This window comes from Lethenteron reissneri, chromosome 4 (genome assembly GCF_015708825.2).
Source record: "Lethenteron reissneri isolate LAM-NWPU_2019-01 chromosome 4, ASM1570882v1, whole genome shotgun sequence".
Taxonomy (NCBI): domain Eukaryota; kingdom Metazoa; phylum Chordata; class Hyperoartia; order Petromyzontiformes; family Petromyzontidae; genus Lethenteron; species Lethenteron reissneri.
Genome location: NC_083782.1, coordinates 6,399,032 through 6,412,294, shown reverse-complemented (window position 1 = coordinate 6,412,294; position 13,263 = coordinate 6,399,032). Strand labels below are relative to the sequence as shown.

General features: G+C 47.0%; 1 protein-coding gene across 1 annotated transcript in view; it reads right to left on the bottom strand.

Annotated features, from left to right (window-relative positions):
• The window catches only part of LOC133349596 (succinyl-CoA:3-ketoacid coenzyme A transferase 1, mitochondrial-like), a 36,170-nt gene continuing 22,907 nt past the window's right edge, over positions 1-13,263 (bottom strand). Inside the window, exons 11-17 of the mRNA XM_061563165.1 lie at positions 8,483-8,531; positions 7,246-7,318; positions 6,781-6,856; positions 6,042-6,131; positions 4,841-4,921; positions 4,284-4,385; positions 1-1,282 (exon numbers count right to left, since the gene is read on the bottom strand). Coding sequence (XP_061419149.1) covers positions 1,247-1,282; positions 4,284-4,385; positions 4,841-4,921; positions 6,042-6,131; positions 6,781-6,856; positions 7,246-7,318; positions 8,483-8,531 — 507 coding nt within the window. The 3' untranslated portion in view covers positions 1-1,246. The remainder of the gene's footprint in view (positions 1,283-4,283; positions 4,386-4,840; positions 4,922-6,041; positions 6,132-6,780; positions 6,857-7,245; positions 7,319-8,482; positions 8,532-13,263) is intronic.

Sequence of the window (13,263 nt, the reverse complement as noted above, 5' to 3'; positions counted from 1 at the left end):
CTATCGATATGTTTATTTACGGTTACAACTTTGCACAAAAAATGGTGGGGTGGGGGGGGCGGATGCCCCCGTTCCAAAGGAGTGGATTTGGTGGCTTGCTGTACAGATGGTGCTTTTATGGGTGGAAGGGGGCGGGGGGGGGTCATCTCCAGAGTCATGTCGCGTGTGTAAATGTACAACAGGGGGGGGGGGGGGGGGTTGACGTGGTGACGTCACAACTAAACCGTGCACCCAACGCGACACCGAACGGCGGCTGCTGCATGAGCCACGCAGTGCGTGCCAAACTATGATAACTGCTGCGCCACGAGTGGGGGGAGGGGAGGGTGAGCGTGGAGGTGGGGTGGAGTATGATATTGCTCACTACTTTGATTAAAAGAGTAGTATTAATAAGTCGGACGTCCACCACCACCGGCAGCCGCGAGATTTCGCGGGCGGACGCGAAAATGTGCTCTCGGCGAGCGGAGAAACTGGCGGAACGCCGAGCAGTTATTACTAAAATCGATTTACATTTTGCATAATATATCCTGCAATACCATCTCAGTTTCACTTCACAGGGTGATTAGTGCACCCGATTTCTACATATACGGGCTTGTGCGTGTGTGTACGACACGACCGCCTATAGCAGTATAAAAGCGTAACACCTTGAGCGGTAATTCACATTGAGAGAAAGCGCTCGCGCGGATACAGCGGCTGCCACCTCCAAATAATACGCACAAAAAAAACACACGGACGGTAAGAAGACTGATGATCCTCTCTCGGTGCCCAGCAGAGAGGAGGAATCCCGAACGACCGGCGGTGTGCCGGTCGTAGGCACCACAGACAAAACACCAGGGACACTGTCAACATACATCGGAAGACTTCGGGACAGATTTCTCCCCACGGGACAGCTGCCGCGGGCAGAAGAGGATCCTGGGAAAACCAAAGGATGGGTGGCAACCTTCCTGCTCGCCGCCGCTGCTGCTTTGACAGGAATGCCGGCGTGCGAGCCGAAGCCACACGATCGAGCGGGGTTCCGGAGCTCACCGGCGTGCGATTAAAAGTTTTACCATAAAAAAAGGTGATGCACCCACCCCCCCCCCCCCCCGTAACTGGCTCATGGAAAAGCACCTACACCACGCCCCCTCCGCCGACTCTGCAGTTTTTTTTTGGGGGGGGGGGTGGGGTAGGTCGATGGTAACGCTGTGTCGATGATCGCGACCCCGGTTTGATGCGCCGCGTGGGCGGCTGCGTGGCTCCTCATGGCTCCTCACACCTGCTGCATGGGCTTCAGGTCCGGAGAAACCTGTGCAAGGGAAGGGGACGACGTCCGTTAGCAACCCAACCACCCCCGATGCAATGACGACGATGCAGAGTTGTTGTTTTTGTTAAAAAAAAATTTGCACGAGGCCACGTAACCGTCTGGTCGGATCGATGGTATACGAGAGCCCTCCACCACCCGACGTTGGGTTACGACAGGCAGTGGAGGGTCGGCCAGAAAGCGGTGCCAACAATTGCCGTTTGGCCGACTCCACGGGGACATCGTAGGAGCACCGCTGCCCCGGCCGCTTCCCAACTCAATATTCACGGTCGTTCAAATCCGAGTCATTAAAGTGCAAAAATAAAGCGGCCAATCGGACAATCCCGTTGCATCGACGTGGCGCGCCGCCAATGTTTTTGAGACGCGTCGAGCGCAACGGCGCCACGGGTGTCCGCGCCACGAGCTTCTTTGCACCGACGTTGAACACATCCCCTCCACTGGCGCCCTCTAGGAACAAAAACTAAAACGTAACCTGGAAATCAATCGTTTGTGCAAGTTCAGGCAAAGGAAACCACTAACGCCCCCCCCCCCGCTCGACGGTGTCTACGGGTCATGCCACGCGCCGCTGGGCACGACGTCCAAAGACGTTTCGCTTTCGTGGGTGGGCCCGAGCCAGCTTTCTGCAAAATCGGATCCTGAAGATGGTCCCGAGGCACGGCGTGAAACGTCGGGTGCCAGGGCGACAAGATGTGACCTACCTCGCCTGGTATACAGGAGGTTGTGGGTTCAATCCCAACCCTGGCGCCTGCTGCTATATATTTGGAGTTTGCGTGTCTCTCTCCCTGTGGTCGCATGGATTTGTCTCCGGGTCCTCCGGTTTTTCCCTCCACATTAAGAATCAACATGCATTTAGAGCAGTGGTTCTTAACCTTTTTGGAGGTACCGAACCCCACCAGTTTCATATGCGCATTCACCGAACCCTTCTTAATTGGAAAAATAAAATATGATGTTTTCAAATTCAAAACATAGGTATATGTTTTACTGGTGCACAATCATATGAGTCGGGTGTGTGTCTTAACCTCCGCCGAACCCCTGAGACTGACTCACCGAGCCCCTGGGGTTCGATCGAACCCAGGTTAAGAACCACTGATTTAGAGTATTTGGCTGCTGTACATTTCCACGTGAAAAGCTACTTCGTTGAGCTATCGTTTGTGATAGCCAGGTCGCTTCTGAAAAAGAGCTACATAGCTCAGTGGGCCTTACCTGGTAAAATTTTAATGAAAAGTTTTAGTAATTGTGCCCAACCGAATGCTGCTGATCAACCACAGCCCCACCCACCGCTCCCCCAAAGCACACCGGAACGCTCCGAGAAAGCATCCTTTTTATCCGTGACCGCCAGGAATAATCCTCGGGGTGACACGTGTCGCGTGTCTCGTGTAAATGGCTGCCACCACTTCTGTTGCGTGACGTTACATGGACGTTACACAACGCTATCGTGACGAGCGACGACGCCCGGCTGCCAAAAGTCAACAGGCAGTTGGGGAGGTGAGCCCAACGCTGCGTTCAAATCCGAGCGCCGGGGTTTCTTTTCAGGGATGGTGGAGATAGGGAGAGGTGGGTGGGGGGGGGCGATTAAAGGAACTCCTCTACCGGCTTAATCTGGCACTGATGCCTCTGCTGTAGTGTAGCTGCACAAGCGAGTCGTCGTGGTGGTGATGGGGAGCGGTGGTGTAGCGGTTAGCGCGCCGCGGTGCGAACCCGGCAACCCGTGTTCGAGTCCCGCTCACGGCCAACACCAGTGATGATTATCTGAACCGGTCCTGGGCCTCCCCTAGGTCGACTCGGCTTCAAATTAGTACCTGGTGCGGTGTGTAAACATCGCCACTAGGGAGACAAAGGCGTGCCCGGCCTTCATAGGTGCTTGCTAGACAGCACTTGCCCCAACAGGCTGTTAAGGCTATACGGGGGATCTTTGTCTTTGGTGGTTGTTCTTGTCTGGTAGTGGGTGACTGAACAGGAATGCAATTGCAGCAGCCAAGTCGGGCCACACAAGTGAGCATTTCATGAACGCTGTCCAACTAAGGTTGAAAGCGTTCGTGTATTAGCTGTGTCCGTCTGTAACGTGGGGAGAGGGGGTGGTGTGGGGGAGGGGGGTGCAATGTCTCCATCCGAAACCGTAATAGAAACTTCGTGTTGCCATTTGGAACTCGCCCGACAGAAAACCGGCCACGTTAATCGTAGAGTGAATAAAAATTAACCCGTAAAAACAAAGTTTTTCACTATAAATCCTTTATATGCGTGGCATCGGTTTTATTTTATTATTCACTTCTGTTTTTCTTGAGTAAGAGTTTCATCTTTATCACATTGGTATTTTAAATTAAATATGAAATTTTTTTTTTCCTAAAAAGTGGAAAATTTAGGAAAATTTTTTTCACGAAAATAAATTGTCACGCACGAGTCTGTGTGCAAAATGTCAGCTCGATTGGATCACGGGAAGTGGGTTAAAAAATGACCGAAAGATTTGCACGGTCGTAAGCGCGCAAGCAAGCAAGCAAGTGAACTTAATATAAAGGATTTAAAAATAAGAGTGTACACTTCTGAAGCGCTTTTCACCCAGAGCTCACAAGGCACCGTACAAAAACACGCACGCACCCACGCACGCACGCAGGCTCACACAAATCGGATCCAACCCCAAAACGAGCAGGGTGTCAACGCGAGTGACCCGCTTGTTATTCTTAGGTTTTTTCGGTAAAGTCACGTAGGTAAAAAAATTTAAAATTAATGAAAGTAAAATAAAATAAAAATAAAATAAAAATCACGACGTTTCGGAGGCAACACAAGCTTCCGTCTTCAGGTGGAACCGTCGCAGCACGATTGCTGTATCTGACGCCCAACGTCTCACGGCGACCTACAATCGGTATTGCTCCAGAGCCACGCCCCGTGACCTCCCGTCCAGCGACATTTATTTACACGGATGACCTCGTCGCATGGCCGAAGGCGTGGGGGGGTGGGGGGGGAGGGATGGGGTTGGGGGAGGGCAACTGACCTGGAAGCCGCTGCCAGTGCAGGCCTTGATGTCCTCGACGGAGAAGCCATTCCACACCTCGGTCAGAGTCAGGCCCTGGTCCTTGTCCACGTCAAACACCGCCTGGGGCAGCGGCAGCAGGAACAGCGTCGCATCGTGAAGAGGGGCAGCACAACAACGACAACAACAAGAGGTGTGTTGCTGCTGCACCGGGAGCACATCCGAGCACGAGATGCTGAGCTTCCGGGATGCGGTGGAGACTCGAGGGCATTCTGGGCCTCGACTTACAGATGCACCAACTACAACCATAAGTGGCGGTGACGTCACCATGTCGCGTGTGGCAGGCTAGGTGCACGTTGAGGCCACGTGGATAGATGCACAACCAGACTCGCTCGCAGCGACAGCCAAACGGACACCCAACGGGGCGTTCCCCACGCAGCACAAACCTCCGTCACACAAACGTCACACAAACGTCACACAAACGTCATTACGTGTCACCAGCGCATCATCACTCATCACTACACCTCATCACTAATTACCGCACGCCATCACACGTCACAGGTACATGCGGTGGTCACCTTCTCCGTGATGATGCGGTCCACGCAGTTCTTGCCAGTCAGGGGCAACTTGCACTCCTCCAGGATCTTGAAACCACCGCCCTGCATAGACAAAGATCCCCCGTGTCGCCTTAACAGGCTTGCCTGACCCATTCAGCCCGTTTGTCATAACTTTAGACCGGCCTCCATTGCTCGAGCGGCTCACCGGTTAATAATTCAGTGGACGCGCCACACACACAAACACACAAAGCCTCGATAGCAAACAAGCGGCTGTGCTTACGATCGAGGCCGCTCACAAACGAGCAGGTGAGCGGGTGGCGGACCGACTTCTACCCTCGCCGGCCAATGGCCTGACCCCCAGCGGACCGTACAACGCACGGTCCATTGCAGAGGTCTTTACCAACGGGCTTTGTCGCCCCCACCCCAAAACGGCTGTTGACCGACCAGGGCCGACTCATTTCGTCCAAGTCACTTGCAGGGCGCGTGCCGATATGCTGCTCGCTGGAACAAGAGCCCATCGATCGCCGTGTACAACATCACCCGCAAGGCAGGCGGAACGGGTGGAGCGGCAGAACCAGCACCGTCACGCCGTGCTGCGTCACGCCACGGAGAACGAGTGCCCGGCATCGAGGGGGGGGGGGGGACTACGGCTGGTGGGCGACTCGTGGCGACGCGGCGCAGCTTTTGCGGTTCCCAGGATATCGGCACGCAACCTGCAAGGACGTCCTGAGCAACACGGCCACCCCCGCCACCGCCCCCCCACCGCCCCCGTCTTCCCCCCCCACCCCGCCCCACCCTGCCCCCCCACCCCACCCTGCCCCCCCACCCCGCCCCACCCCGCCCCCGTCTTCCCACCCCGCCCCACCCTGCCCCCCCACCCCACCCCACCCTGCCACCCCACCCTGCCCCCCCACACCGCTTCCCCCTCCCCCAACCACCGTGGAGGTGGAGGAGGATAATGATGCTGCTTGTGTTTTTTTATGGCGTTTCCGAATGAAAGGCCCAGTGATAACATCGTGTGCCGGGCACACAGCTCGGATTTACACGGGGCGTACGTACGGCACACGCGCGTGTGTGTGTGTGTGTGTGCTCGTGCGTGTGTGCGTATGTGCGCGTGCATGTGTGTTCTCGTGTGTGTGTGTGTGTGTGTGCTCATGCGTGTGTGTGTGCGCACATGTGAATGTGTGATTATGTGTGTTGAACGACATAGGGCGGCCCCTACCTTGGCGTTGTGTTCCATCGTGATGACCACCTTTGTGCCAGCGCTGGCCACCAGATCCATAGCACCACCCATGCCCTTCACCATTTTACCCTGCACAAAGACAAAGACCACCCATATAGCCTTCACATACTGTTGGGGCAAGTGCCGTTAGAGAGTGCCACTTATGAAGGCCGGCATAGCACACAATGGGGTGGGGGTGGCCAGCTCTATGCCCAGCAACCTTTGTCTCCCTAGTGGCGATGTTGACACATCGAGTCAAGGGAGGCCCAGAACCAGTTCAGATAATCGTCACTGGTATTGGCCACGAGCGGGAATCAAACTCGGGTCGCCGGGTTCGGAGTGCAGCGCGCTAACCGCTCCGCTAACGTTCCCCACACTTGTACAGACAAAGGCAAAACTTCCCCCACCCTTGACGCAAGCCACACGTAGCATCGTACATTTATTTTCGTAACCCCCGAACAAAGCCAAGCAGAGAGGCAGAGCCCATCCCCCGCAGCCAGTCCCCCAACAGCGCTTGGCAGCTTCCTTCATTTCTCAAAACCGAATGAAGGAAGCTGCCTGGGTTGTGGAGCGGCGTGTCGGGCGTCTAGGCGAGCGACGCCTTGCGGCACGGCCAAACAGCGCGTCGGACAGACGCGCAACCCTCCCTACTCTCCCCCCAATGAAGTGGCTGCTACTGCTGCCGTGTGCGTGCGTGCGTGCGTGCGTTGACGCAAGGCGGCACAGCTCCAGCTCCTACCGGAATCATCCAGTTTGCCAGGTCACCGTACCGCGACACCTGCATGGCGCCCAGCATGGTGAGGTTCACGTGGCCCCTGCGGTCCGCACACGCCGGCACACCGCGCATGTCAACGCCCCGCACAGCACACAAGGGCTCTTCCCCTTGACCCTGCTTAGCCTTTCGCAAGGGGTATTGGGGGCAGGACGGGGGGGCGAGTGCTGTTTGCGAGCACCTATTAAAGGCGGGAGCGGCGTGCGCGCGGTTTGTGCTGTTAAACTAAACCGTTTCTCCACGCAGAATAAACTGACTTTTTATTTCTCCCCTCTACTTAACATCTGCCGACATCGTCCCAAGCAATGTCCCCCGCACCCCCCCCCCCCATTTTGTCACGTGACTTCATTTAACCCCCCCCCCCCCCCACCACACAACTTGGAGGGGTGGTAGTAGTAGGTGGGGGGCGCGCCACGTTCCACTAGAACTGACCCGCGGATCATGGCGAAGGACTCGTCGCTGGAGAAGTAAGACGATCCGGGGATGACGGTCACCGTCTCCTTGCCTGGGGAACCGCGACACACACACCGCAGGGTCAAGGTCACGGCGCCGTTGCACCGAGGTGGGAGAGAGCTCCAGAGAGCAGGGAGTGTCCCACCGGCAGCAGCGAGCGATACGACATCGAAATAAAGTACGGCAGTGAAGCCTAAATAGCAATCGGAGCAACAGCAAAAAACAACCGAATAGAGATTCTCACTCGCCAACTGCTCAGGTAGTCCCAGCTGTACCCCCACTCGTTAGCACTGTAGAGGGTACAGCCAGTGCCCGATTAAGATAGTGCGGGGCCTGTAGCATATGTTATAAAGGAGCCCGAAATAATAAAAACATTTTAATATTAAAAACACAAATATTTAACTTGCACAGTAAAGTTATTGTATTTTTTAATTTGCAATACAGCCAGATAATACGACAAACCGCTAACCTTAAACACCCAGTCGTTCGTAAAAGTTGAAGGCGGTATAGTACTATGGTAATAGAGCAAGTGCAGAATCACTGAACCGGAATTGATAGCTTGAAAGCAGTTAGCGCGGGGCCCTTGAAAGTGCGGGGCCCGTAGCATTTGTTTTGCTACTTTTGCTACGAGGATAATCCGGCAGTGGGTACAGCTGGTGGTGCATATCCCAGTCAGCCAACCCATGGCACCTGCTGGGTCTGTCCCTAGACCTCCTGTCAGCGAGCCTTCGACATTTCACGTGGCCTCAAAGTGCACCTGGCCTGGCACAGGCACTGTGGTGACGTCACCGCCACTTCGTGGACGAATGGTGGGTCTTGGAATTGGTAGTCCCACCCACGACCCAAGCGGCCTCGCCCCTTTATCAGGTAGCCCCATCCATTATTTACATAGCCCCACCCCATCGTCCAGTTAACCCCGCCCATTATTCTGGCAGCTCCGCCCACTACTCCAGTAGCTCCGCCCACTGCCCACATCACGAGGCCAGAACCATTTTTAAAAACCCAACCGAACCCAGCGGCTCCGTTCCCCGTCCCTCCACCGCGACGGCATCGCACGCGGTGCCACCTCATTTCCATGTCCTCCTTCTCCAGATGGCAAGGGCAGGTGCTCGCGATCGCCCTCCATATACGGGAGTCAGAGAACGCACGCGTGGGCATCGTTCGTCCGACTTGTCTCTAGCAATGTGCGTGTGCGGCTTGGCTGAGGCTGTCGTACCTGCATTGATGAGGTCAGGGTCCTGCTCCCCCTCCAGCGGGTACGGGCCCTGCACCGGACAACGGCGACAACATCAACACCCTCTCTCTCTACACCCGCGGCAAGTTCTGTACGTGCGTGTACGTTGAACTTCTTTCGCACCGTACGTAGCCAGCCGTGCTAATCGGAGGTTCTGTAACCAGTGTTCAGGGGCCGCAACTAATGGCCACCAGGAGCCTCCAGTGGCCCACGGGCCTTGCAATGAAGAACACTCTTCTCGGTTCTTTCGGTAAAGTCACGTAGAAGGGAAGTAATAAAATAATAAAAATAAAACATAATAAAATAAAATAATTCTCACGACGTTTCGGCTACAACGCAAGCAGCCGTCTTCAGGTGAAGAATGAGACACTACCAAGCTAGAAGCTTATATATAAGCTGTGTTGGAGGTGGAAGAGCGCCTTAACAAAAAGAATGTGCATATGAAGAGGAATGAGGCGATCCACATATACATATACAAACACAGAGACAATTTTAACCGAGAAGATGGATTCTGGCTTAGCAATCATTGGAAGGACGTAATAAACCATTTCGATACACATTAGGGTGTGTAGAATAATACAGTGTTATATTAAAATGTATAAGGTATAGGTTGGTTTACAGCAATACAGTATATAATTTAATGTTGGGTTTATCTATGGCAGTATATAGTACGGTATATGCTCGTGTGATGCAAGAGAATAAAGTTTAGATGGAAGCATATTATATAATTTTTACGACGTAGAATTGTAATGTATTACTTGCTGTTAGTAACTCAGCTTATTGTAGAGTATAGTAATTATACTGATGGTGCTATGCAGTTTATACTTTAGTTTTCTACGTGGTTGTTGAGTAACTGCAGCTACATATCATTAACATTCCTTTCCTTTGTTACTGCTAATCCCTGCACCCCCCCTTGGTGCTGCTGATCCTGCATAATGCATGGGCATAATATGACTTTGAAACCCCCCGCCCACCTCCTACGCATTTTCCATGAATATGCTAAATTCCTCTTCATATGCACATTCTTTTTGTTAAGGCGCTCTTCCACCTCCAACGCAGCTTATATATAAGCTCCTAGCTTGGTAGTGTCTCATTCTTCACCTGAAGACGGCTGCTTGCGTTGTAGCCGAAACGTCGTGAGAATTATTTTATTTTATTATGTTTTATTTTTATTATTTTATTACTTCCCTTCTACGTGACTTTACCGAAAGAACCAAGAAGATGAATCCCTGCAGTCACGAAAGCTTTAAATATAATTATTTTATTATGTTTTATTTTATTTCTTTTATTATTTCCCTTCTACGTGACTTTACCGAAAGAACCAAGAAGATGAATCCCTGCAGTCACGAAAGCTTTAAATATAATTATTTTATTATGTTTTATTTTTATTATTTTATTACTTCCCTTCTACGTGACTTTACCGAAAGAACCAAGAAGATGAATCCCTGCAGTCACGAAAGCTTTAAATATAATTATTTTATTATGTTTTATTTTATTTATTTTATTATTTCCCTTCTACGTGACTTTACCGAAAGAACCAAGAAGATGAATCCCTGCAGTCACGAAAGCTTTAAATATAATTATTTTATTATGTTTTATTTTTATTATTTTATTACTTCCCTTCTACGTGACTTTACCGAAAGAACCAAGAAGATGAATCCCTGCAGTCACGAAAGCTTTCAATATAATTATTTTATTATGTTTTATTTTATTTATTTTATTACTTCCCTTCTACGTGACTTTACCGAAAGAACCAAGAAGATGAATCCCTGCAGTCACGAAAGCTTTAAATATAATTATTTTATTATGTTTTATTTTTATTATTTTATTACTTCCCTTCTACGTGACTTTACCGAAAGAACCAAGAAGATGAATCCCTGCAGTCACGAAGCTTTCAATATAATTATTTTATTATGTTTTATTTTTATTATTTTATTACTTCCCTTCTACGTGACTTTACCGAAAGAACCAAGAAGATGAATCCCTGCAGTCACGAAAGCTTTAAATATAATTATTTTATTATGTTTTATTTTATTATTTTATTACTTCCCTTCTACGTGACTTTACCGAAAGAACCAAGAAGATGAATCCCTGCAGTCACGAAAGCTTTAAATATAATTATTTTATTATGTTTTATTTTTATTATTTTATTACTTCCCTTCTACGTGACTTTACCGAAAGAACCAAGAAGATGAATCCCTGCAGTCACGAAAGCTTTAAATCGAAATTATTTTATTATGTTTTATTTTTATTATTTTATTACTTCCCTTCTACGCGACTTTACCGAAAGAACCAAGAAGATGAATCCCTGCAGTCACGAAAGCTTTAAATATAATTATTTTATTATGTTTTATTTTATTTATTTTATTACTTCCCTTCTACGTGACTTTACCGAAAGAACCAAGAAGATGAATCCCTGCAGTCACGAAAGCTTTAAATATAATTATTTTATTATGTTTTATTTTATTATTTTATTACTTCCCTTCTACGTGACTTTACCGAAAGAACCAAGAAGATGAATCCCTGCAGTCACGAAAGCTTTAAATATAATTATTTTATTATGTTTTATTTTTATTATTTTATTACTTCCCTTCTACGTGACTTTACCGAAAGAACCAAGAAGATGAATCCCTGCAGTCACGAAAGCTTTAAATCGAAATTATTTTATTATGTTTTATTTTTATTATTTTATTACTTCCCTTCTACGTGACTTTACCGAAAGAACCAAGAAGATGAATCCCTGCAGTCACGAAAGCTTTAAATACAATTATTTTATTATGTTTTATTTTTATCATTTTATTACTTCCCTTCTACGTGACTTTACCGAAAGAACCAAGAAGATGAATCCCTGCAGTCACGAAAGCTTTAAATATAATTATTTTATTATGTTTTATTTTTATTATTTTATTACTTCCCTTCTACGTGACTTTACCGAAAGAACCAAGAAGATGAATCCCTGCAGTCACGAAAGCTTTAAATACAATTATTTTATTATGTTTTATTTTATCATTTTATTACTTCCCTTCTACGTGACTTTACCGAAAGAACCAAGAAGATGAATCCCTGCAGTCACGAAAGCTTTAAATATAATTATTTTATTATGTTTTATTTTTATTATTTTATTACTTCCCTTCTACGTGACTTTACCGAAAGAACCAAGAAGATGAATCCCTGCAGTCACGAAAGCTTTAAATATAATTATTTTATTATGTTTTATTTTTATTATTTTATTACTTCCCTTCTACGTGACTTTACCGAAAGAACCAAGAAGATGAATCCCTGCAGTCACGAAAGCTTTAAATATAATTATTTTATTATGTTTTATTTTATTTATTTTATTACTTCCCTTCTACGTGACTTTACCGAAAGAACCAAGAAGATGAATCCCTGCAGTCACGAAAGCTTTCAATATAATTATTTTATTATGTTTTATTTTTATTATTTTATTACTTCCCTTCTACGTGACTTTACCGAAAGAACCAAGAAGATGAATCCCTGCAGTCACGAAAGCTTTAAATATAATTATTTTATTATGTTTTATTTTTATTATTTTATTACTTCCCTTCTACGTGACTTTACCGAAAGAACCAAGAAGATGAATCCCTGCAGTCACGAAAGCTTTAAATATAATTATTTTATTATGTTTTATTTTATTTATTTTATTATTTCCCTTCTACGTGACTTTACCGAAAGAACCAAGAAGATGAATCCCTGCAGTCACGAAAGCTTTAAATCGAAATTATTTTATTATGTTTTATTTTTATTATTTTATTACTTCCCTTCTACGTGACTTTACCGAAAGAACCAAGAAGATGAATCCCTGCAGTCACGAAAGCTTTAAATATAATTATTTTATTATGTTTTATTTTTATTATTTTATTACTTCCCTTCTACGTGACTTTACCGAAAGAACCAAGAAGATGAATCCCTGCAGTCACGAAAGCTTTAAATATAATTATTTTATTATGTTTTATTTTTATTATTTTATTACTTCCCTTCTACGTGACTTTACCGAAAGAACCAAGAAGATGAATCCCTGCAGTCACGAAAGCTTTCAATATAATTATTTTATTATGTTTTATTTTTATTATTTTATTACTTCCCTTCTACGTGACTTTACCGAAAGAACCAAGAAGATGAATCCCTGCAGTCACGAAAGCTTTAAATCGAAATTTAGTTATTCTTGGTTTTTATTATTATTTTATTGTTTCCCTTCTACGTGACTTTACCGAAAGAACCAAGAAGATGAATCCCTGCAGTCACGAAAGCTTTAAATATAATTATTTTATTATGTTTTATTTTTATTATTTATTACTTCCCTTCTACGTGACTTTACCGAAAGAACCAAGAAGATGAATCCCTGCAGTCACGAAAGCTTTAAATCGAAATTGTTATGTTTTTATTATTATTTTATTGTTTCCCTTCTACGTGACTTTACCGAAAGAACCAAGAAGATGAATCCCTGCAGTCACGAAAGCTTTAAATATAATTATTTTATTATGTTTTATTTTTATTATTTTATTACTTCCCTTCTACGTGACTTTACCGAAAGAACCAAGAAGATGAATCCCTGCAGTCACGAAAGCTTTAAATCGAAATTTAGTTATTCTTGGTTTTTATTATTATTTTATTGTTTCCCTTCTACGTGACTTTACCGAAAGAACCAAGAAGATGAATCCCTGCAGTCACGAAAGCTTTAAATATAATTATTTTATTATGTTTTATTTTTATTATTTTATTACTTCCCTTCTACGTGACTTTAC